The 27,095-nt window shown below is 35.3% G+C and overlaps 1 protein-coding gene across 5 annotated transcripts in view; it reads right to left on the bottom strand.

The window, feature by feature from the left end:
* The window catches only part of DENND4C (DENN domain containing 4C), a 123,377-nt gene that overhangs the window by 49,647 nt on the left and 46,635 nt on the right, over positions 1-27,095 (bottom strand). For all 5 annotated transcript variants that reach the window (XM_070375951.1, XM_070375949.1, XM_070375948.1 and 2 more), the window contains 11 exons: positions 26,983-27,049; positions 25,869-25,927; positions 24,811-24,955; positions 21,572-21,747; positions 14,386-14,486; positions 13,595-13,813; positions 7,847-7,992; positions 6,108-6,143; positions 5,888-6,018; positions 3,917-4,049; positions 1,562-1,768 (listed from right to left, as the gene is read on the bottom strand). In XM_070375951.1, coding sequence (XP_070232052.1) covers positions 1,562-1,768; positions 3,917-4,049; positions 5,888-6,018; positions 6,108-6,143; positions 7,847-7,992; positions 13,595-13,813; positions 14,386-14,486; positions 21,572-21,747; positions 24,811-24,955; positions 25,869-25,927; positions 26,983-27,049 — 1,420 coding nt within the window. The remainder of the gene's footprint in view (positions 1-1,561; positions 1,769-3,916; positions 4,050-5,887; positions 6,019-6,107; positions 6,144-7,846; positions 7,993-13,594; positions 13,814-14,385; positions 14,487-21,571; positions 21,748-24,810; positions 24,956-25,868; positions 25,928-26,982; positions 27,050-27,095) is intronic.

Raw genomic sequence — 27,095 nt, 5'->3', positions numbered from 1 at the left:
AACCTCCAAATTTTAAGCCTCCTATCAGAATGTTTATTGGGAAAATAATCTAAAAACATTTTTTAGCTTACTAGTTGTATCTGCTGCATGTTAGAAAACAAGAAAATGTAATTACTTACTTGTAACTACCGTAGAACCTTAACACATACATATAGAGGAAACAACTTTTCAGGAAATTTGTCTTATGAACTTACCAAAGAAACTTAACCAAGTAATGTGCTGTGACTTTACAGTGCAGTAACAACTAATACTAGCTCTCTCATGGAGCATATTTTAAAGCACTTTAAAAATATGATATGCTTTCACAAAGTTGAAATATATCCTAAAATATATCTTAGATACAAAAACTAACTCTATCAGAATAAAATTTTAAAAACATATGAGGTACAAAACACTAATACTGATCAAACACTTTTAATTTCCGAACAGTTTTATAAACATCAGATGACAGAATATGTAATCAAATGTGAGAATGGATATGTTAGTATTTGTTCTGTAACTCTGTATTTGAAGTTTTTTATAACATACAGATAATACTTTGAGAAAAACAAGTTTAGTGTGGTTACAAGCATTATTAAATCTTAATAAGGTACATGCTTTATTAGATTCAGATCTTTTTTATTTTAAAAGAGGAAAAAATTAAACATAAAAATTACTCTATCACGTGCCCTTCTTCAATTATATTTCTCTTCAAATCTTGTGCTGTCTCCTTCTTCCCAAATACCCATTACTCTGAATTTTTATTTCAACTATATTTTAAATTCTAATCTGGTTCTTATATCATTTACAGTTATTTTAACACGAAAATAATTTTTTAAGGGAAAAACAATAAAGAGGAGAACTAAATCAGTAACTCAGTTTCTTCAGCTGTCTGTTGGATAACACCGCTGCCTATCTCTGAGGATGGTTCTGAGCCTGAAGAGGTTCAGCACATTGTTGACTGAGCACTGACTATCAGGTACTCATCTAGACACATGTACATTAACAGATTTAACCATGAAATTAACCATCTGAGGAAAGGAACTAAATATCACTATACTGCAGACGTTTCTATTACATGGAGCTACTGGCATCTAGTGGGTGGAGCCAAGGATACTGCTAAACATTCTAGATGTATAGGAAAGGACCTCACAATAAATAATTATGTGGGCCAAAATGTCAACAGTGCCAAGGCTGAGCAACTCAGACCTCCAGCTTCAGATACATAATATCTGAATCACAGATAGGTTATGTAATCCACCTACGACACAGGTCCTAAGTGGAAAGCCACTTACTAAAAGCCTATTTGCTTCTTAGTAAAGTTATCTCAAGAATAAAATAATCAATATTTTTTCTATTTATCAAGGGTAAATAATCTGGTCCAAGTAAGTCAATCCTTGTTGAATTTCAAAGCAATAACTTTTAAATAAATGTATTTAAAAATAAACAATAGGTATTAGCTCTATGAAACAGGGTAACAGTTTAATGAAAATACCTGAGGTTACTGAAAGCAACTGAGACCTAAATTTTCTTAAAAATATAAATAGAATTTATCTTAGTAACAACTCAGTGTTATACTTGCCTCATCTAGAGGATCCACATCTGTTTTCCTCATCTTAATAAGCACATCATATGCCTGCTGAAGTGCTCTGACCTTAGGATGAGAAACTCTAACATAGGCTGGGAGACAAATAAACCATAAACTGTAACAGTGACTGAAGAGACACTTGGCCCACTGTGGTGGATTTGTGTAACATCTCCTCGCCAACTTATGAGCTGTTTTTATCTCCTAGAAAGAGAATAAATAAAAAATTATGACATTCATTAAAAATTATTAGGATGACAGGAAAAATGAAAAGCAAAAAGGAGAGAAGAATTTAATGTAAAATTTGACTCTGAAATCAAGCATTTCATATTTTTGCTTTTGTGAATGGCTTCCTACTTAGTGCCACATGGTTCTTTTTATAGGAGCACTTTATACTGTTTTAACTATTTTTTTGGCAAGCATGCATCTCCCAAGAGAATAGAAATTCCTTAAAAATGGATATAATTCATGTGATAATAATATAATGGGTAATTAAGTGCTCTTCACAGATATGGCACTCAAATGCTTGATGAATGAAAGGGATTTAGCCATTCATAGCTTATGAGTTCTATAATATCATTCTTGAAAAGTCAGAGCCTTTTCACTCTTCTCCCAACTAAAATGTTTAAGATGTTCTGAGTGCTGAGTTATTCCCCAAGATTTATATCTACCTTCTGTGTTAATTCCATCACAGATTCTTTTAAATCACCTATTCCTTTGCAGGCAACATATTCTGAGAAAGATCACAGACGTCCCTACCTAATAGTTTGATAGGTATATTTTCTACTTCTGATTTTCATTCTGATATAGGCGGAAGATAGAAAAGGCATCAAATCTGCTGAGCTTTATCGAACTCTACAGACATTCAGAAACTACAGAGCCCTCCACATGTCAGACTGACACTGTCAGCCTTGCATTACAGACCCCTCTGTTGGATGTGTTCTAAATAAACATACTGTTATGAGCTCTATTTCCGAGAGATGTGCCTGGAAAGAAAATTCTGGGGCAAATGAAATCTAGAGACTTAGTAGCAAAATTCTCCCATTTTAAAAAACTTGCCTTTTATTAAGCTGATAACAGTACATATATTTTTAAAAATTCCCCTCAGACACACTGAGAGAACTGTGTACTACATGAGATTAAAGACCACCTCAAGTTACCTCTAGGATTTGAGGGACTGCACTCGAACTGGTAAAACCGGAACTAAGGATTTCATTCTGAAATTTTCCATGTTTTGGAGACCCCCCAAATATCAGTATATATATATGTATATATATAAAGGATGTTTGATTTTAACTTGCACCTAACCATAGTTTAACTCTTTATACCTAAATCAAATACAGTATTAAAGCAAGATGTCGAGGTTGTCCTAAGTTAACTCCCTTTATAATGTAATATTCAGTATAAAATATATTTATACTAACCATGAGGAAAAATTAAAATCACAATGAGATACCACTTCGTATGCACTAGATGGCTAAACCCAAAAAGACAGACGATAACAAGAATGTGGTGAAATTCCCACTGCTGGTGGGAATTTTAAATGGTATGCCCACTTTGGAAAATAGTTTGACAATTTCTCAGGTTAAACACAGTGTAACTACATGACACAGCAATTCTACTTAGGCATATACCCAAAGAAATGAAAACATAACCACACAAACATTTGTACACAAATGTTTACAGGACTACTATGCATAATAGCCAAAAACAAAGAACCAACCACATGTACATGAATGGATAAAATATTCCACACAATGGAATATTATTCAGCAATAAAAATACGTGAAATACTGATATATTCTGCAACACTGATGAACCTTAAAAACATGCTAGGTGAAAAAAGCCAGTCACAAAAGACCACAAACTGTACAATTCCATTTTTATGAAATGCCCAGAATAGGCAAAACTATAGAGACAGAAAACAGATTAATGATTGCCTGAGGCTATGGAGGATGGAGGAACTAGGGGAGTTAACAGCTTAGGGATGTGGGCTTTCTCTTTAGGGTGATGAAAATGTTCTATAATTGGCTGTGGTGGTAGCTGCACAACCCTGTGAATGTACTGAAAGCCAGAGAGTATACTTAAAAGAGTGAATTGTACGGCATGTGAATTATATTTCAATAAAGTTTTCTAAAACTGTATTTAGTTCCCAAGCTTCTCTTAGAACATAAACATAAGCATTCAAAACCTTCACCCTCAAATTGTAAGTAGGGTTGCAAAAAATCAATTTTAATTCATTAACAACCATAGTGGATCTTCAAATAATTCCTGTGGGTGATAAGTCTAAACTATGAGCTACATATCATATATACATAGTTTACATTTTAAATTAGATAAAGAATATCTGACCTGTTTAGTTCTCTTAGCCATGAGAGCTGGACTGTTTGTAATGCTACTGCCAGTAGGGTGTCTACTAAAACAAAGTTTCAACTCCTGTGGTCTGTCAAAAAGCTTAAGGTCCAGTCTTGGAAAGTATTTGTAACTAAAATAAAAAGCAAAAATAGAACTGCTGATTTAAAATACATTAACTCTTCATATTATTTCAGAATTTAGGTAAATATTTCTAAACCTCAAATGTAACCAACATTATTCTCCAAAATCCTTGTATACACATTTCTTTTTCAGATATGTAGGATGATGTAATTATAAGATAAGTAGACTATCTACATGGAGACTTTGGCTCCTCCCCATCCTATATGTTATTTTCAACCAATGCCTAAAACACAGAAAACCCTGATATTTTGACTTTGAAGAATTAATAACTCTTTCAACAGAACACATGTATTCAATGATAATTTATATTAAAACATTTAGTATATATATTTTGTAATTTTGTTTCTTTATAAAAGTACCTTGTATTCATATAAAAGGAAAAATACCATAATAGTTTTATATTAGGGATGTACCATAATTTAACAAATTCTTTACTGTTTGAACATTTGTAGGTTGTTTTTCAACTTTGTACATTTATCTTTGTGAATATTTTGCTTAATTTCTTAGCATAAGACCCTATAAGAGTTTTCTATGGTAAATGCCTATCAAGAAAATAAAAATTATTATAATCACTGTCAAATTATTTCCAGAAAAGTTATACTCATATCTTCAAGTTGATAGAATAAAAATGCTTCTACTCATCATTTGATTTGCATTTCTTTAAATACTAGAAAAGCTTAACATACTTTCATATTATTGACTATTGGGATTTCTTCTCAGAAACGGCCTACTTATTTCCTCTGGCCAATTTCCTTCTGAAATATATTACCTTTCCTATTTGATATACTTATCTGATTTACTTATTTGTCAATACCTGCATTCCAATGTATAGTGATTAAAGTCAAAGTAAAAAAAGAGCTCTCTTTCTATAATTGACATGCAATCAAAAGAGTACTTAATTAAATCACTCAATCTCAGGCATACAGTCTTCATTCTTATGTAGTCCTACTAAGATTATATATTAATTTTATTTTTAGAAACAGTTCTTTTATATTCCCACTGCCCTAGAAATTCTTTTATGAATATAGCCTAAGAAAGTAACAGTGTGTACACACAAAGATATAGATAGCAGAAAACTACAAATGAATTCCATAGGAAACTAGTTTAATTGCATGCAATGTAGTTACTCAAAATGACATGGCACAAAAATATTTATTGGCATGGAAAAATGTTCAGACCATTAAAGGTACACACACATCACAACAAATATGTGCAAGATGAACTAATATTTGTTTTCAGTAAATTCAAATATATGTACAAAAAAGACAAAAACATATATATATGATTATTAACAGACATTAAGTATTAGTGCTAAAATGATGTGCTAATTATTTTTGTGTGGTTTTCTGAATGTATTAAAGTATTACCATGATCATAATAATAAACAAACTTTTTAATTTCTTAAAAGATTCCCATCCAAATTCTCTAAGTTTATTTTAATAAAGAGTGATTCCCGGCCCTCTACTTTTAAGTGATAGCTTACTAATGCATAAGAATTTCACAGTTTTTCACTGACAACAAAAACACCCCAAAAGGAGGGGATCCTCACAAACATTTTTCTTCTTCAGAAATGAAAATTTTAAAGATTAAAATGCGGTAAATGTTTAGGTTAATAGTGATCAGCATCTGGCTTCCCTTCAAACAGGGCAGTCCAGTTCTTAAATTACAATCCCTGGTGGTATCTCCACAGAATATTCATCTCCACCAGTTCACAGAATACATTTTGAAAATGACCTTTACAAATGATCAATATACGTATCTACTAATAGTTGCAAAAGATCAAGCTATTAAATTGTATCCAAACAACTTCAGAACCATTCCTGGTACCTGTACTTGGGTGACAGGTCCTTTCCGTCATCAGGAGGTGGCTCGGGTGGCATTATGAATACAGTGTGCTCACTTTTCTGTGAATCGTCTAGCTCTATCAATTTGGTATCTTCTGCTGAATCAACGTCAACCTAAAAATAATGGTTTTCTTCAATTAATTTGCATATCAGCAAGACCTGATTCTAAAATGTTGAAACTTGTATTTAAGAAAAAAATATACCTTGTCTGTTTTCTCTGTGCCTTTATCAGGGAACAACTAGGAAAAAAAGGAATTCTCAGTGAAAATGTCTACTATGAATTTAACAGAGATTATCTTAAATTCTAGTTTAAAAACTATTCTTTTTAATACCAGGCAGATATGAAACACTTCACAATGTATTTGGTGGACCCCATACTTGTATAATATTTCTCTTTTGACTATTAGGATAGAAAACAATTCATTTTGACTAGTTCATATATCCCTCTTTAGAAGGAAAAGATAGGCAATCATAAGAACCTGATTTCTCAAACCAAAAATTTCATTATTAACAAACTCCTGCATTACTGATTGATAATATCTGTGCTTAGTTGCTCAGTCACGTTCAACTCTTTGCGACCTCATGGACTGTAGTCCGCAGGCTCTTCAGTCCATGGAATCTTCCAAACAAGCATGATTGACAATATCCAAGCTTCTCTAACTGAATGATACTGGACTATTGGACTATTTAAGTAAACAAAAAAGTTGAAAAGTTTAAATCGTATTCCTAGAGTTTCAGATCACACTGATGTAATGGGAGAAAATTATGCAAGTCTTCTAAGATACACAAATCATTAGGAGCCTATAAAATTACAATGTCATAATATTCTACCTTTTTTGATACAATCTCTAATTTTATAAATACAGTTTGCATAAACAATAAGTCCTACAACCCACCTAGCAAAAATAAGAGCTCTACGAAAAATGAGAAAAAATATGTGAGCTATCACTGTCAGAAATCAACATAGAAGTACCATGGTGGTCCATTGGTTACGAATCTGCCTGTCAACGCAAAGAACACGGGTTTGATCCCTGGTCTGGGAAGGTTCCACATGCCGTGGGGCAACTAAGCTCATGCACCACAACTACTGAGCCAGAGTACTGTAAGTACTAAACCCCTCGCACCCTAGAGTCCATACTCCGCAACATAAGAAGCCACTGCAAAGAGAAGCCCTTACATGGCAACTACAGAGCGGCCCCCTGCACTCAGCAACCAGAAAAAGCCTGCATGCAGCATGAATGCCTCATGCTGCCCTTCATCACAGGCAAAAATAAATAAATTTTAAAAAGTCAACTTTAAGTTTTTATGAGTGAGTAAAGCCTTAACATATTTCCAAAGTTTCCATCAGGACAAAAGAAATATATCAGCAAAAGTATCTGGAAAGACACTAAAACAAACAAACAAAAAAAACCCCACAGGATTTCCATTACCCACAAAACTAACCTTTTTTTTTGGTTTGTTTTTTGGGGGTTTCTGTATAGCTGCCCTGTGTGGCTTGTGGAAACTTAGTTCCCTGAATACTGACTGAACCTGGGCCCCTGGCAGTGAAAGCAAGGTGTCCTAATCACTGGACCACCAGGGAATTCCCAAAACTAAACTTTTTTTAATGAACTACTAAATTTTATCTTAGTCATGTTAAAAAAAAAAAAATGATTCAGGAGTTTCAGTGATGTTCTTAGTACTTGATACAAAACAAAAGTGAGATTCAGAGAAAAATTAGCTATGTTTGGTAGTATTAGACACCACAAAGGGAAACAATTCTTACATTAAGTGTAGCACTGAACATTTGCGTGTGTGCTCATGTGCACAAACACACACACACAAACACCAGAACGTCAATGCTTTCCTCAGATCATTCGGGCTAATAAAACAATAATGATTATAAAGATAAACAAATTATTAAAGCTTTTCTTTAATACTGATTTACAGGACAAACTTTTACCTTTTCTATGCAGTCATCAAAAAAAGCCAATCCAGTATCTTTATCACTTACAAAACTACATTCTTCAATGAAACGAATAAAAATCTGTGTTTTGGATAAAAGGGTGTAGAATTTTGTATAGGCACGATCTCGACTTTTTAAAAATCCTGAAGAAAATAAAATTAGAATTAAATTCAGATTTCAAAGCAGAACTAGATGTATTATTTTAAAGTTTTATATATACTTTTTATCTTTATATACATACATATATAAAGGGACCATAGTCCCTTATGCCTAATTCAACCATGAAAACTCTTAACTTATACCATCAACCTTTTCACTGAAATATGAATCTCCTAAAAGGAGTCTCTAGCTCTACAGATCTCAAGTAGAAAATTTCTGATACTCTACATACTCTAAAGCAGGAAGGGCTAAATCTTTCCTCTGCAATGCTACCAATTACTTCTGTATCATCTTATAAACACGTCTGCTCTTCTGGCTCTTATTTTATCCATTCCTCGACTAACTGTAGACAGCTGCTGACTTTAGAAATACTCTTTCCTTCATCCACTGAAGAGCAGGGCACCTAATTCAAAGTCTTCTCTCCAACTCGTCCTATCATCATTCTTCAACACCCATAAAACCCAACCATCCAACATTTCAGAGTTTTAAATTCCTTAATTTTCAATAATCTATGGTCTGCTGCTGCTGCTGCTGCTAAGTCGCTTCAGTCGTGTCCGACTCTGTGTGACCCCATAGACGGCAGCCCACCAGGCTCCCCCGTCCCTGGGATTCTCCAGGCAAGAACACTGGAGTGGGTTGCCACTTTCTTCTCCAATGCGTGAAAGTGAAAAGTGAAAGAGAAGTTGCTCAGTCTCGTCCGACTCCCAGCGACCGCATGGACTGCAGCCCACCAGGCTCCTCCGTCCATGGGATTCTCCACGCAAGAGTACTGGAGTGGGGTGCCACTGCCTTCTTCCAGCTCCACATCAATCACCAACTTCTATACATAGCTTCATACTCCCTGGACTTTTCTTCGTAGAACTATAAACAGCTTTGCCTCCCAAATCTCTAATTTACAAGTTACTCTCTGTTACTCCTGTCTATCTGGTATGCTTAAGTTCTTCCTACCAAGCCTTTTGTGAGGGATAATATGCAATCCATTCACCCTTTTACATTCTACATACATCCTTCTATCTTCATGTCTTTAACACTGATTCCATGTCCATTTTCATTATTTTGTCAACACTCTCAATTTTTATGCCCTTTGGTCTTCTTTGTCAAACTCATCTAGTATAACCTAGCTCTGGAGCAATACATTGTCTGCTTTCTCTGGATCTGCACCAGTGTGGCTGAGCGCAAGTTGGGTGGGTGGTGGGGGGTGGAGTTACATAACTAGGTGAATCAAAACCACTTAACTTACACCTTTATCCCTGACCTGTAATCACACTACGTTTCTGGAGTCTGAACTTCCTTTACTCGTGTTTTCACAGTTATTTTCAGTGTTTAAATGTTCTCCCTCCATGTTCTCCCCCTCATCCCTGCATGGTGATAAACTGCAGAGAAAATGGAAATCATTAAGTGAGAACTACATTATCTCACTATAAAATCTATGACTCTTTCTGCTTTCATTTATTCCTTACCACGTTTTACAGTGAGTATGACCCTCCCCTCCTATCTAAGGCCAAGCCCACCATGAGCCTGGGATACAGCTCTTTCAGTGTTCTCTGGAAGATTCTATTAGCTAGTAACCAGTATACTCAAGTCTCTCTCATTTCAAAAATCTTTCCTCAAACATTTTTCCAAAGAGGACATTCAGAGGGCCAATAAGAACATAAAAAGATGCTCAATATCATTAATCATTAGAGAAAGCAAATCAAAACCACAATGAGACATCATCTCACACCTTTCAGAATGGCTATCATCAAAAAGGACAAAATTAACAAATGTTAGTGAGGAGGTGGAGAAAAGCAAACCCTCATTCACTGTTGGTGGAAATGAAAACCGATGGCACCGCTGTGGAAAACAGTATGGAGGTTCCTCAGAAAACTAAAAATAGAATTACCATATGATCCAGCAATTCCACACTCCAGGATACATATCCAGAAAAAACAAAAACACTAATTCACAAAGATATATGCACTCCAATATTCACAGCTGCACTATTTATAATAGTCAAGACAAGGAAGTAACCTAACTAGTCAACAGATGGATGGATAAAGCAGTTGTGATACACACACACACACACACACGCATATACATAATAGACTATTACTCATTCATAAATAAGAATGAAATTCTGCCATTTCCAACAACACAGATGAGTTTAATGCTTAGTGAAACAAGTGAAACACAGAAAAATACTCTATATTATCACTTATATATGGAATCTAAAAAATAAAACAGATTAGTAAATATGATAAAAAAAGAATTCACAGATATAGAAAACAAACTAGTGGCTACCAGTGGGGAGAGGGAAGCAGGGAGGGGTTAGATAGGGGTAGGGGATTAAGAAGTACAAACTATCATGCATAAGATAAATAAGCTATGAGGACACACAGCACAGGGAATATAGTCGGTATTTTATAACAGCTATAAATGGAGGGCGTGTGTGCGTGTCTGTGGCTAAGTTGCTTCAATCGTGTCCAACTCTGTGCTACTCCACAGTCTGCAGCCTGCCAAGCTCCTCTGTCCACGGGATTCTCTAAGCAACAAGCTGGAGTGGGTTGCTATCCCCTCCTCCAGGGAATCTTCCCAACCCAGGGACTGAACCTGCATCTCTTACATCTCCTGCACTAGCAGGTGGGTTCTTTACCACTAGTGCCATACCACTAGTGCCACCTGGGAAGCCCCCATAAACGGAGTATAGCCTGCAAATATTGTGAATTACTATGCTGTGTTGTACACCTGTAACATATAAATGCTGCACATCAATTATAATTCAACAAAATAAATAAATAAAATGAAAAACTTTTCCTTAACAAATAATTAGATCCTTCCCCTCTCTGCCATTTTTCTTCTCAATAAAGGGCCTTAAATAAACAATAAACCATCCACTTGGTTGTTAAAGACATGCAGCTCCAAGTCGTTCTTAACATCTCCCTCTTACATCCCATATTCAATTGCCAAGCTCTATTCAATTTACATCCTAAAAATCACGTTTCCATTCATGCTATCAAATAATCCAGGTCACTTCATTTGAACCAATGCAATAATCAACTAATAAGTAGATCCACACTTTGGGTGCCTCCAATTGAACCTCTGCAGAGGAGTCAAAGAGGTTTTTTTGTTTGTTTGTTTTACAAATGCAAACCTGATCCTATTACCTACTTATATATCCCTCACTGACTTGCAATTACTCTTGGAATAAACACTGAAATCCTTCATTGTTCCTAAAAGAGCCAACACGATCTGGCTTTCATCCAGCATTTCAAGCATGGTTTTTAAGGTCAGTTTTTCCTCCACCCTTTCTGTTATGCTTCAGGGCATTCCACATGCTGTTGTCCTTACTAGATCACCTTGAAATATTACTTAGTTGAGAAAAGCTCCAATAAAACAGAAATAAATAATTCCTACCAAGCAGTAACAAGAAGTCTTTTCTTCTAATGGATCTAGGCAATGATCAGTAAAGGCTACTAATATAATTAAATGAAAGGCTGATGGGGAAATTATAATGAATTGAATGAGTCTGATAACACCTGAACCCATGGATCAATCTTTCAGTTCAGTTCAGTCGCTCAGTCATGTCCAACTCTGCGACGCCATGAATCACAGCACGCCAGGCCTCCCTGTCCATCACCAACTCCTGGAGTTTACTTAAACTCATGTCCATGAGTCAGTGACACCATCCAACCATCTCATCCTCTGTCGTCCCCTTCTCCTCCTGCCTTCAATCTTTCCCAGCATCAGGGTCTTTTCCAGTGAGTCAGTTCTTCGAATCAGGTGGCCAAAGGATTGGAGTTTCAGCTTTAGCATCAGTCCTTCCAGTGAATATTCAGGACTCATTTCCTTTAGGATGGACTGGTTGGATCTCCTTGCTGTCCAAGGGACTCTCAAGAGTCTTCTCCAGCAGCACAGTTCAAAAGCATCAATTCTTCGGCGCTCACCTTTCTTCACAGTCCAACTCTCACATCCATACATGACCACTGGAAAAACCATAACTTTGACTAGATGGACCTTTGCTGGTAAAGTAATTTCTCTGCTATTTAATATGCTGCCCAGGTTGATCATCAGAGAAGGCAATGGCACCCTACTCCAGTACTCTTGCCTGGAAAATCCCCATGGATGGAGGAGCCTGGTGGGCTGCAGTCCATGGGGTCGCTAAGAGTCGGACACGACTGAGCGACTTCACTTTCACTTTTCACTTTCATGCACTGGAGAAGGAAACAGCAACCCATTCCAGTGTTCTTGCCTGGAGAATCCCAGGGACGGGGGAGCCTGGTGGGCTGCCACCTATGGGTCGCACACGACTGAAGCGACTTAGCAGTAGTAGCAGCAGGTTGATTATAGCAATTATATCCATTCTTTAAAGTCATGCTCTTCTTTCATGAAGTCTTCCAAAGAGTTCATGATGAGTATCTTTAAGAATGTTTCCTTTTTCTGAATGTTTATGCCCTCTCACTGAATGATTATGTAAAATCTTTTTCTTGAGTATTTGTTCTATTTCTTAAAACATGTTAAATTATTTTCCATTGGGTATCCCAAGGAGATAGATTTTATACTCCTCTATGTCCCTAAATCCAACCAGTCCATTCTGAAGGAGATCAGCCCTGGGATTTCTTTGGAAGGAATGATGCTAAAGCTGAAACTCCAGTACTTTGGCCACCTCACGCCAAGAGTTGACTCACTGGAAAAGACTCTGATGCTGGGAGGGATTGGGGGCAGGAGGAGAAGGGGACGATGGAGGATGAGATGGCTGGATGGCATCACTGACTCGATGGATGTGAGTCTGAGCGAACTCCGGGAGTTGGTGATGGACAGGGAGGCCTGGCGTGCTGTGATTCATGGAGTCGGACACAACTGAGAGACTAAACTGACTGACTGACTGATATCCCTAAATAATAACTAATTGGACTTAGTAAGTGGTAATTAAATATTTGAGAAATAAGTCATCCTAAACCAGAAATGAGAAAAGATAAAAGGATTATTGGGGAAATACAGATTAAAAAAAACAATAACTGCAGGGCCAAACTATAGATATGTAAAATAATTATCGTTATGAATACTGATGTATCTGTAAGTTTTCCACTATATATATAAGAACTGCTGAATACCAACACAAATTTTTGTAATTTCCTAAAACTACAAATACTAAAGAGAATGAGTATGGTATTTTCCTCTGGAACAAGGCTGTACTTTTCAAAAAATTTTAAACACTGGTGGCTTTATTCCAAAAACTATTTGTTAGAGAATACTGTAAAGCCAAAAATGTATAAGGTCAAAAATTATATAAAGCTGAGAAAACACCTAAAAGCAAATGACCAGCTTCATTCTACTGAGATAACTGGTCACAGAATACTATAAATATAAGCAACATCTTTGACATTTCATAATTAAACACCTCCAATTTCAAATTTCTCAGGAAGAAAAATAAGGTATAAAAGTCAAAAGAAATTCTATTCATAGAACTAGATTACAAATACACAGAAGATCACCATATTTTAATATAAATTTCTAAGATCTTATATAGTAAATACTTCTTGGCAGTACTACCAAAGAGAAAATTTTTTCATTTCAATAAAAAGTATTTATATTTTCAATGCTACTTACCCTGTCGGTCAAACAATGAATCAGCAGCTGTAGCTTTATTTGAAGGAGCCTCTGTGATTGGTCTGAGATATGTTCTGTAGCCCTTTAAAATCGATGCCATAAAGCGCAAAAATGCCTCTTGAATTTCCATCTCAAGTTGTGTCATCTTCTTTTGCCAAGAGAAATCTGCTTCAATTGGAGTCATCTCAATTGCTGAACCTTCTTGAGTTTTTCGGTGAACTGACAAATGAAGAAAGAGAAATAAATGACATTAATACATAATGTTATACATATATAATAACTCAACAATTAAGGGAATTGTCAAAATAGAGCCCATGGCTTCTTGAAACTCCTCTCCGCATTAGTGTGAAGGGTTCACTGGCAGAGGCTCACAGGGAGGCACAGAGAGCACGCTCAGACACCAGGAACCACACAGTAATCTCTCACTACTGGAATTTGTTTTGCAATGAGACTCCCATTAAACACAGCAAAACTACATTTAAATTTAACAAGAATTCTTTTATATACATTCTTTCATTAAAAATATCCCTTCTTATAGTTAGGGAGTTTGGAATTGACATGTACACACCGCAATATTTAAAATGGATAATGAACAAGGACCTATTGTATAGCACAGGGAAATCTGCTCAAAGTTATGTGGCAGCCTGGGTGGGAGGAGAATTTGGGGGAGAATGATACATGTATGGCTGAGTCCCTCTGCTGCTCACCTGAAACTGTCACAATATTGTTAATCAGCTATACTTCAATATAAAATGAAAAGTTTAAAAAAAACTCCTTTTCCTCACATTTACCTGAGAATAGCTGGGGATACAATTTCTTCAAGGTGCTAATCAGATTTTTGCATGGCTTTTTGGGAAGCTGCTTCCAGTTCATGTTCTTCTTTTCATCTGATCTATTAAATAACAACATAATTAATAAAGTCTGTTATAATCTGTCTTTACTTAAACAAAATTCTTATGTCAAACTAAAAAAGAAGATGGAAAGGGTATTTATACTGACGTTACAATTTAAGAGTCTGCATTCTTCAATGATCACTTAAATGATCACTTAAATTCTTAAGTGATTTCCAAGAAGTTCTCTTTTCATTTCAATCAACCTCAGCCAAATTTGGTCATCTCATTCTAACCCTCCAACACAGACTTTCATTAACTGGAGTCATGAATATAACACAAGTCTTGTTTCAAAGTTACATTTTAGAATTATAATATTTTAAGTGTTAAACTTAACTGACTTGAGACTTAAAAGTACCTATTAGAAGCAAATCTCAACAAATATCAGAGTCAGTAACATACAGTCTATATGTTACAAACAGTCACAAACTCTACAAAGATGAAAGCACTATGTGCCAACCATGAGCTGGAGCTAATGCTATATCACTTACCAATATCAATGCTAGAATCTTAAATTCTTAGGTATATATTTCAGGGATATTTTTGAGTATATTAACCATATATTCAAAGAAATATGCATAATAATGATCATAGAGGCTTTGTCCGTACTTTAAAATTTAACTGCAATCTAAATAGCCATCAACACTGGTAAATACTGAAAACAAAGTAGAGCTACATGTATCAACATAGAAATGCTCACAGAAAATGCTAAGGAAAACAGCAAATCAGAAAACTGTACACAGAGGGATGGTATGGGGAGGAAGGAGGAAGGAGGGTTCAGGATAGGGAACACATGTATACCTGTGGCGGATTCATTTTGATATATGGCAAAACCAATACAATATTGTAAAGTTAAAAAATAAAAATACAATTGAAAAAAAAAAGAAAATTGTACAAACGTAAAAACTTTTAAAGCATGCAAAACAAAACATCATTTATACTAGTATAAATATAATGTGTATTGGTGGAATCTGGACTCTTAGTGGAAGATTCATGCAAATTATTTACATTATTCTCTATAATTCTTTGGTATCTAGAACATTTCATAATTGTATAATTAAACATTCAAAACTATTTTATAAATAGTGTTTTGATCTATAGAAATTATACAGAAGTTATTTAAGCCTGGGCAAAATTAACAATCTCTATTATTTTATTCAGAATAGCAAATAAAATGGGGTAAATCTTTGAGTTACAACTTCAAAATAACTTCCAAAGCACCACAGTATATGCAACCTTGAAGTAACTTTTTTAGGGATAGTTACTAAAAAATAACAAAATGTGTACTACAAGAAATATTTAGTGCTTGCCAAGTAGTTCATTGTTTCCAGGCGATAAGTAAATCTAAATGTCCACAGTGGAGATCGATCAAGTAGGTGCACTAAGAGGATATGGAGCTCACTTTCTCCCATCAATACATCAGAAAATACACTGACACGTGGAACAATTCTCATGAAAAACTAACTGAAAACTGGCAGGTGAACTACTGTACCACTAAGGCAATAAGACAGATACACACGGAAGGAAAGAAAAGTGATTTGAGTTGGGACCTGTGTCCATGGAGGGGACTCAGAGGAAAAAGAAGATTATAAGGTGGACACCCACCCAGGGGAGGGAGCAGTGAGAGTCAAATGCAGGGCACCCCAGTCCAGGAATCCTATGCAGGGGAGACAAGCCTGTTTGGAGAACTGCTGGGACTAACAAGAGGTAAAAGAAAAACAAATTTTTCAAAATGGAAACCGTTTAAGAGCTCTCAAGAATAACATTAAATGTACCAATATTCACCTTATAGGGAGGGGTACCAGAAAACAGAAGAGGGGGTCAAAAATGTATTTAAGTAGATTATAGCTTAAAAACTCCCCAAACCTGAGAAAAGAAACATATCCAGATAAAGGAAGCACAGAGGATCCCAAACAAGGTGAACCCAAACAGACCCACATCAAGAGATACCATACTTAAAATGGCAGAAGTTAAAAGTAAACAGTAAATTCTAAAGGTAGAAAAAGAAAAACAGACACTCTGAACAGACCAATCACTAGTACTAAACTTGAATTTGCAATTTAAAAAATTCCCAGAAAACAAAGTCCAGGACCAGGCAGTTCCTCAGGGAAATTCTACCAAACTTCTCTTTCTAACAGTACTGCAAATTATTAAAGAGGATGAAACACTCTCAAATTCATCACCACCAATACCCTGTTATCAAATCCAGACAAAGGCACTACAAAAAAGACAATTACAGGCCAATATCTTTGAATATAGATGCAAAAATTCTCATCAAAATATTAGCAAATCAAATCCAACAATATATAAAAAGGATCATACACCACAATAAAGTTGGACTTACTCTAGCAACACCAGGATGGTTAAATATAAAGAAATCAATCAACGTGACACACCACAAAAGGAGAGGAAAACCACGTGATCATTTCAACGGATACTGTAAAAGCAAATGACAAAATTCAACCACCACCATAAAAACTCTCAATGAAGTGGCTACAGAGGGAACAAATCTCAACATAATTAAGGCCATATATGACAATTCACAGCTAACATCATATTCAGTGGTGAAAAGCTGACATCCTTCCTGTTAAATTAAGCATCCAAATTGGAAGGGAAGATGTCAAACTGTTACTCTTTATAGATGACAGGATACTTTATATAGAAAACCCTAGAAGTACAACACAGATGAACTTACCTACAAAACAGGAAGAGATTCACAGACACAGAGAACAGACTGGTGGCTGACAAAGGGGAACAGGGGAGGGAGACAGATGGACTGGGAGTTTGGGGATGGAAGATGCAAACTATTACATTCAGAATGGATAAACAAACCCTAATGTACAGCACAGGGAACTGTATTCAGTATCCTGTGATATACCATAGTGGAAAAGAATATTAAAAAATAATGTATGTATGTGTGTGTATCACTGAGTCATTATACTGTACAGCAGAAGCTGGCACAACATTGTAAATCAACTCTACTTCAATTAAAAAAAATTTTTGAAGAAAATCCTAAAGTCTCCACACAAAGACTATTAGAACTAATAAATGAATTCAGCAAGCTTGCAGGATACAAGATTAATAGACAGAAATCTATTGCTTTTCTATACAGCAATAATGAATTATCAGAAAGTTTTTTAAGTAAATCCCATTTAAAACTGTATCAAAAAGAATAAAATATCCAGAAATAAACTTAACCAAGAATATGAAAGACCTCTGAAAAGTCATGGAAGGAAAGTGGAGATGATACAAAATGGAAAAATATCTCTTGCTCTTCTTGAACTGGAAGAATTAATATCACTAAAATGGTCATATTACTCAAAGTAATCTACAGATTTAATACAACCCCATCAAAATATTCATAACATTTTTCACAGAAATAGAACAAGTAATCCTAAAATTCATGAACAACCACAAAAGACCTCAAATTACCAAAGCAATCCTGAGGAGAAAGAACAAAGCTGAAAGTATCACATTCCCAATTTCTACTGTACTACAAAGTTACAGTGATCAAAACAGCAAAAACAAAACAAAACAAAACACAGCAACAGCACATTTTATGTCTGGCAAAACACCAGACACATAGATAACTGAACTACACAGAAAGCCCAGAAATAAACCCATGCATCTACAATCTATTAATCCACGATAAAGGAGGCAAGATTTACAATGAAGAAAAGAGAGTTTTTTCAAATATTGGTGCTGGGAAAACTGGAGAGCTACAGGTAGAACAAATGAGATTAGAACATTCCCTCACACCAAATATCCAAACAAATTCACAACAGATTAAAGACCTAAACATATGACCTGAAACCATAAAACTCTAAGACAAAGAGAACAAAGGCAAGACACCCTTTGACATAAATCATAGCAGTATTTTTAGCATCACTCCCCTAAGGCAAAATAAAGGCAAAAATAAACAAATGAGAACTAAGTAAACTTAAAAGCTTTTGAACAGCAAAGGAAATCATCAACAAATCAAAATGATAACCTATGGAATAGAAGAAAATATCTGCAAATGATGTGACCAACAAGGAATTAACACCCAAAACATCTCATACAACTCAGTATCAAAAAAGCAAACAATACAACTCATTATCAGCTCATACAACTTATTATCAAAAAAGCAAACAATGCAATAAAAAAAATGGGCAGAAAGAACTCAAGAGACATTTTTTCCAAATACATACAGATAGCTAACAGGCACATGAAAAGATGCTCAATATCACTAATTACTACAGAAGTGAAAGTCAAAACAATTTTGAGATGTCACCTCCTATCTGTCAGAATGGCTATTATCAAAAAGAAGACAAATAAATGCTGGTGATGATGTAGAGAAAAGAGGACACTCATACGCTGTTGGTGGAAATGTAAATTGGTAGTGGCACTATGGAAAAAAGTATGGAGGTTCCTCAAAAAACTAAAAATAGAATTACCATATGACCCAGCAAATCCACTCCTGGGTATATGTCCAGAAAAAAAGAAAACACTAATTTGAAAAGATATATGCACCCCATTATTCATAGCAGCACTATTTACAACTGCCAAAACACGGAAGCAACCCGTGTCCATCAACGGATAGATGAATAAAAATTATTAACAGACTGGTTCCAAATAGGGTAAGGAGTACGTCAAGGCTGTATATTGTCACCCTGCTTATTTAACTTATATGAAGAGTACATCATGAGAACGCTGGGCTGGAAGAAGCATAAGCCAGAATCAAGACTGCCAGGAGAAATATCAATAACTTCGGATATCCAGATGACATCACCCTTACGGTAGAAAGCAAAGAAGAACTAAAGAGCCTCTTGATGAAAGTGAAAGAGGAGAGTGACAAAGTTGGCTTGAAAGTCAACATTCAGAAAACGAAGATCATGGCATCTGGTCCCATTACTTCATGGCAAATAGATGGGGAAACAATGGAAACAGTAACAGACTTTATTTTGGGGGTCTCCAAAATCACTGCAGATGGTGACTGCAGCCATGAAATTAAAAATGCTTGCTCCCTGGAAGAAAAGTGATAACCAACCTAGACAGCATATTAAAAAGCAGAGACATTACTTTACCAACAAAGGTTCGTCTAGTCAAAGCTTTGGTTTTCCAGTAGTCATGTATGGACATGAGAGTTGGACTATAAAGAAAGCTGAGCACCGAAGAATCGATGCTTTTGAACTGTGGTACTGGAGAAGACTCCTGAGAGTCCTTTGGGACTGCAAGGAGGTCTAAACCAGTCCATCCTAATGGAAACAGTCCTGAATATTCAGACTGATGCTGAACCTGAAGCTCTAATAGTCTGGCCGCCTGATGCAAAGAACTAACTCATTGGAAAAGACCCTGATGCTGGGAATGATTGAAGGCAGGAGGAGAAGGGGACGACAGAAGATGAAACAGTTGAATAGCATCATGGACTCAATGGACAATGAGTTTAAGCAAGCTCCGGGAGTTGGTGATGGACAGGAAAGCCTGGCATGCTGCAGTTCATGGGGTCGCAGAGTCGGACACAACCGAGTGACTGAACTGAACAGACTGGTAAAAAAAAGAGTGAGATTCTGCCATTTGCAGCATCACGGATGGTCTAGAGAATATTATGCCTAGTAAAATGAGTCAGACAAAGATAAATACTATGTGATATCATTTATATGTAGAATCTAAATACAAAACAAAAAAAAATGAACACAGCAAAACACACTCACATTTATAGAAAACAAACTAACGGTTACCAGTAGAGAGAAAAAAGGGGAGAGGGGCACGATAAGGGTATAGGATTAAAAGACACAAACTACTATATACAAAATAAATAAGCAACAAGGATATACTGTATAGCAAGGGTCCTCAACCTCTGAGCCTTAGACAGGTACTTTAATGGCAGTATTAGATTAGAAATAAAGTGTACAATAAATGTAATGTTGCTCAAATCATCCCCTAACCACTCCACCCACCCCCAGTCCATGGAAAAATTATCTTCCAAGAAACTGGTCCCTGGTACCACCCAGTTTGGGGACCACTGCTGTACAGCACAAGGAATTATAGCCATTAGCTTTTAGTAACTTTTATTGGAATATAAGCTATAAAAATACTATATCACTATGCTGTACACCTGAAAATGGTGTAATATTGTAAATCAACTATACTTCAATTCTTAAAAAGTATTGAAAGCTCAAATAAACAAACGTATGGAGCTATAACAATACCACAATTACAGTTTTCAAAATACAATGGTAGATTCATTTCAAAATTATTTTTTAAGGTACATCAAATGTTTTCTTCCTTCCTTAAGTTATTCTTTGGGTTGATGCAAGCCTATTTTCCCCAACCAATTCTACTGCTGTAACCACTGAAGTCTCATCCCAAATTCTTCCTCTATTCATTTTCTACAAATATCAAACAGGAAAGAATAAAAGCACTCCAGGATCTGGAATCTGTCACTTACACTAAGGAACTTTCATTATTTACTGCTCTTTCCCACTTTGTTGTTGCTGTTTTTGGGCGATGGGATGTGGAGGGAGCGCCTAAACATCCATCTAGAACTGGATGGATGAAGCTGCTTTTACGAGTGTGGTACTCTACTCTCTGAACCCTCAGTTATACCACTGCCATACAAATTTATCACCTCTGTAAACACAAACTGTGACTGATTTTTAGTATCAATTTCTCTACAATCCCTGTAAAATTCAAATCTCGAACTGAGGCAACAGCATAATATTACCCTATATTGTGACCAAGGTCACTATGTTGTGACTTACACATGGGTTCTGAATTAAACCTAGATATCACAGCTCTTGAGCTCTGAAAGCAGGGTTTACCCTTTTTCTTTTTAAGAATCCATATTATCTTCTGATAAACATAAACATCTCCTGCCTACTGTTAAGATTATTATCCAATATAAACTATTATAATACTGAACACATTGAATCTTTTTCAAACCACATAACATTCTAGGATTCTGATACCTGTCCTGATTGAGAATCACTGAATTGAAGACATATTAACAACTTTTAAAAGTAGCAATTTGTATATGCTTTCAAAGAGCTATAATTACATGTGGAGAAAAATATAAAGGGAGATAATATAAAAAGAACCAACTTACAGATATAACATGTTTGTATCCAAGTCAATGCAAACAACATCTTGTGGTGGGTCATGAAGATCAAAATACCTTGAGTCAACTCCAACTATAAATGGTAAAGGTGCACTGAGCACTGCCGCCAGTAAAAGAGGACAAAGGGGAATATATGGGCACTGCCACTGAAATGGAAAGATCATCTGGGAAAAAAGTTTTAAAAAATTAACCAACTTTTAAATTTGCAATGAGAATTACGTAATTAATATTACAGAAAGGGACCGTTAAAAAGCAGCTAAAGTCTAGTTTCTTTCACTTTAAACTTCATTCCAAAATATAAATGACTATAAAACATTACAGGTTAATCCTATGAACCGATATGATTAAAACCTTTAGACATGACAATGATCATAAGCACAATTAAAATGCTAACAGCTCTTTGAACGTTAATTCTAATGTCTATAGAAAATCCACATTCCTATTTTATGGAGAAAGTGAGAGGAAAAAATTGATGGAAATTTTATAAAACAAATTCATGATTTTTAACTGATGCATTTCATCCATCTATTAAATTTCAAGATAACCTCTGATTAAAATTCAACTAAGAACATCAAAATGAAACAAAAAATTTAATCAATTATCTCAGGAATAGTAACAGTCAACTAAAAATTTCAACAAAAAATTTTCCTAACTGCCCAAATAAACACAAAATGATCCACTTCAACCAATATTAAAATTTTAATCACTGATGACAAAATCTTTCCTCTATTATAAAAATCTTTGTAATCTTTCAAGGTCTAGTTCAATTGTCACCTTACACATCATTATTCACCCAAATAATTACCTATAGCATTTACTACCTCTGCCAATTATTCCAGATGATTACATAGAATTGGAATTTTGTCTTCAATCATTTACTTGCTTTCTGGCAACTGAGCACTTAACATGTACCAAAAACTGTTCTACATTGATGGGGCTATAATGGTGTATAAAACAAAGATCCATGCCCTCATGAAGTTTATAGTACAGCATAAGAGTCAGCAAACTTTTTCTGTAAAATATACAGAATATTTTATGGCTTGCAAACCATAATGCGTCTGTCACAAATAACTCTGCCTTCATGTATGAAAGCAGAGGAAATATATAAATAAACAGCCTATGTTACAGTAAAACATATTTATGAAAAACAAACGGCAGCCAGGATTTGACTCAAACACCTGGTCTAGCAGGAAGAGAGAAAACAAAAAGAAGACATAATAAACAGACTATATGCCATGTGAGAGAGTGCTAAGTGCTATGAGGGAAAAAAAAAAAAAAACAGTAAAGCCAAGAAAAAGGTACTAGAGTTTAGAACAGTAGAGAAGAAAGAGGCAAAGTAGGCTAACAGGCCAAACAGGGTAGGCCTCATTAAGAAAGAGACACTGGGCTGAAACTTGAAGGTGGTGAGGGATTTAGTCAAGGCGATACCTAGGAGAAGAGCACTTTGAAGGAAAGGAACAGTCAGGGCAAAGACGGTATGGTGTGAGGATTGCCTAATATGCTCCAGGGGTAGCACAGGCCAGCGCAGCTGGAGCAGAGTGAGCAAAAGGGAGAGAAGTCATGAGATCAGAGAGCAGAGGGGCAGAACTGCTTGCAAGGGACCTTGCAAGGACTCCAGATTTCCTCCAGTGAAAATTGACTACCTTCCATTCAACAAAAGGTACGTTACACCTCCAACTATGTAAGAAATTTCAGAATAAAACTACTGAACAACAAAATACAACATCCTTATCTTCATCTTTGACTTTTGCAGCACAATCAAAAATACAGTCAATTTCACAAAAATACTCACTGGTTCCACCAATTCTTGCTATAGTGAAGTGAAGTCACTCAGTCGTGTCCGATTCTTTGCGACCCCATGGACTGTAGCTTTCCAGGCTCCTCTGTCCATGGGATTTTCCAGGCAATAGTTCTGGAGTGGATTGCCATTTCCTTCTCCAGGGGATCTTCCCAACCCAGGGATCAAACCCAGGTCTACCACATTGTAGACAGATGCTTTACTATATGAGCCATAAGGGAGGGCTCCATTAACTCTTCAATATTCTTTGATATTAAAATTATTCTCCTTTTGCAGAATTTATCCTGTCACCATTCTTTTCAATTTTCTTCTCTTTAAATAAGTTGCCTTACTATCAAATCCTCATTTATCAATAGTCTTACAAGCAACATCAGTTACATAAATTTCAAGCAATCTTGCATTTTATTAAGATTTCCAAGTTCACACTGCAAGAGACTAAACTACAAAGATTCAGACAGAGGGCAGTAGATAATCCCTAAAGTTTTATAGGAAGGAATATTTGAGTGGGAACTTCCTAAAACTAGTCAGTTCATTAACAAATATTTTCATGTTATAACTACTTTTGCTTTCACATGCAACTGGGGAGGTTTGGAATAATCAGTATATAACTAGGATCTTTGCCCCCTATGAACCATCTCAAATAGTTATTAGTGTTTTCAGTCCTAGCAGCATTTCTTTGACCAGATTAAGATCTTGGAGACATATCCCATTTGTTGATTCAACAAGTATTTACTGAGTGTTTACTCCATGATATTAACTGTAATAAGTGCTGAGGACATAGGAGTGAAAAAGAGACCTAGATCCTTACCTCCATGACAGTAAAATGGGGAAGGGAAGAGAGGAGAGTCTACCATTTTAAATTAAACAAATAATGGAAGATAGAGAAATGGAACATCCAAAATTCAACATTATGGACCTATAAAGCCCTAATGATCAGACCTCTTTCTAATTGCAATGGGATGCCATCAAGAGATTTTAAAACAGGAGAGGACTTAAATTTTTATTTATGCTTTTCACAATAGCAAAGCATTTGTACATAATTCAATTTTACAATCACCTAGATTTTCCTGTATGTTACTGGCCACAATGATCAAAGGCTCAAATTGGGAGAAATTAGTCATGCCCACAATTTTAGGGCAGCTGAAACTGACTAGAGCTTCTCATTTAATACAGTAAGCTTCATTCACAAGTTCTATTTTTATGTAATCATATAGCTTCTCTGAAGAACTCCAAGATATGAAAAATTAGAAACTAAAATTTTCTCTCAATACAAATTACTTTTTTTCTTTATATTATCTCTTTGCCACCCTATTACATTTATGTTAAACATTTAGTGGTAATTTCAAAGTTGCTTTCATTGAAGGAAATTTTCCTTCAGAGTAAAAATTCTCTCAAGAATTCTGTACTAAAAAGAAAATTCTATACTTACAGCTACAACAGCTTCAGCTACTCCAGTCAACACAGCTGGCCTCAGAGAATGCAGCAAAATCTTACTCTCAAGTAAAACAAAGAGCAGGAGTGTTGCACAATTCTCAGGACCCAGATTCATTAACAAGGTGCTAAAGTTAGCTCCACTAGAAAAGGAGAGAAAAGATTATGAACTATTTCACCAAAAGGTATTAAGATTTGCTTATTAAATTATTTTCTGAATATTTATAAATTGAGAATATAATATTAGCCTCAAGTCCTGATTTAGGACCTGATTTAGTTTTTATCACTGAAAAGTAGCAAAGTTAATGAGATGGTGTAACAGAATGATTCAAATTCATCCTTCAAAAACAAAGAGGCATGTATCAGGAAAGATCTTCCTAAAGAACAGCTGTTTGAGCCGAGCTCAAAAGAAAGAAGGTAGGGGTGAAGGTAGGGGTTCGTGGGGAGACAACATTTGCAAAGTTCCTGAGGCAAGAAAAACCATCTGCCATGTTCAAGGAATTGAAATAAACATATTGTGACTAAAGCATAGGGAAGGAAGGGGTGAATACAGTAAGAGATTATGCCCGAAATAAAAATATTTGCATTCTCCCAACAATTTTATACTAGCATTCTCAAAAAGACACACTGCAATGTGAATAAAAAACTGAAGAACAAGAGCAAAAGGGTGCCAATTAAGAGGTTCATAATGAAATAGTTCAGGTAAAAGACCACGCGAAGCCTGGACTAGCAATGCAGACGAAGAGAAGCTAATAGATTCAAGACATTTTAGGAGGTAAAGTCAGTTCACCTGAAATATTTAGTAATAAACTGGATATGGGGACGGGAGATGAGAGGAAGAGGGAAATACTCCCTACATCCAATTTTTCAACTCTGAGTGTTTCATTTTTAAAATGGTGAATGACCCCTGCCATCCAACCAGCTATCAAACTTAGAAACATTAAGGCTATTCTCAGTTTGTAAAAACAGCACAGCTCTATTATACTAACTCTTAAAATATTTTAAAGCATTCTGATCCAAGTGAATAAATGTATTATTTTATATACTATTAATTACCTTAGTGGTAAAGGTGTAGAAACTGGTTGTGATAATATTAATGCATCATGGACTGATAGCTTAAAAAAAGAAAAAAAAAATGATAAATTAACGAAGCCAGTTTTAAAACCTAAATATTTATTATCAAGGGTAAAATGGAAAACTGTTTATTATGCAGACTGACACAGTTTTGGAACCATGTACTAAAATATAAAACAACAGTGTTTACTTAGAAGTATATAGTTCTTTAAAATTAAATGATCAAATCAAATGAATTTTGATTCAGTCAATTAAAATACACCTGTGTAAAAAAAGTAACTGCTTTTTAAAAGCCTTATATGTATTTACTCTATATTTGGCAACTACTTAATATGTATTAATACTTGCTGAACTAAAATACATTCAAGATTAACAATACCTGACTGGAATCCTATATAAGGTTGGTAACTATCTTAGAAAAAATGTTTAAACAGCTTGCCTCTATAGATCAGAGCTACTCAAAGTGCCAGTCTACAAACTATTATCGGTCTAGGAAGAAATAGTATATATAGAGAAAGTGATTTAGAAACCTTTATGGCAATTTGACATTGCTCTCATATCCAATTACATTATCAGTGAACTTGTGTCTTTGGACAGGGTATAGACCTGTTCATGTCTATACTGACTGTTTATGTCACAAGCTATATGCTTATATAGGTCTGCCATCACCTGGAAATAAAAAAGAAACTGGTCCTTTAACAAAGACAGTTTGAGTACTATTACAGACAACTTTACTTATGCCCTCCAACCATAACTGATTTCACATTTAATATTTATTAAGTCATTCTCATATTAAAAACTTGCCCTCAACGTAATTCTGGGTTTTATGTTATTAAAATCAGCTACATAAATTTAGGCCACAAATGGACCAGTGATGATGTCATGAACAAGTATTATAATTATTACAATTCTGTATACCCTAAATTCAAAAAAATAGTACAAAAGAGTATTCACTAAAGATACAAAATATAAAAATTCAAGGACTTAATGGATGCATCTTGCTCTGCCTCAAACCCAAAGGGCCACAGAGTCCACACTGCAATGACTGGAATGAATATATGCAGCGCTCCCCTCAAACATATTCTTTTTTTATTACCTGTACCAGGATTCTCGGTCTTTGAGGTGAAGGAAAAGGGATGTTTTGCATAAAATGTGAAATGTGCCTAGAAAAAAATTTTGAAATAAAGACAGTTACTTTTCTAAAATACT

Source organism: Bos mutus, chromosome 8, assembly GCF_027580195.1.
Source record: "Bos mutus isolate GX-2022 chromosome 8, NWIPB_WYAK_1.1, whole genome shotgun sequence".
NCBI classification, from domain to species: domain Eukaryota; kingdom Metazoa; phylum Chordata; class Mammalia; order Artiodactyla; family Bovidae; genus Bos; species Bos mutus.
Note: the sequence above shows the minus strand (reverse complement) of the source record. Positions and strands in the feature narration are given on the sequence as shown.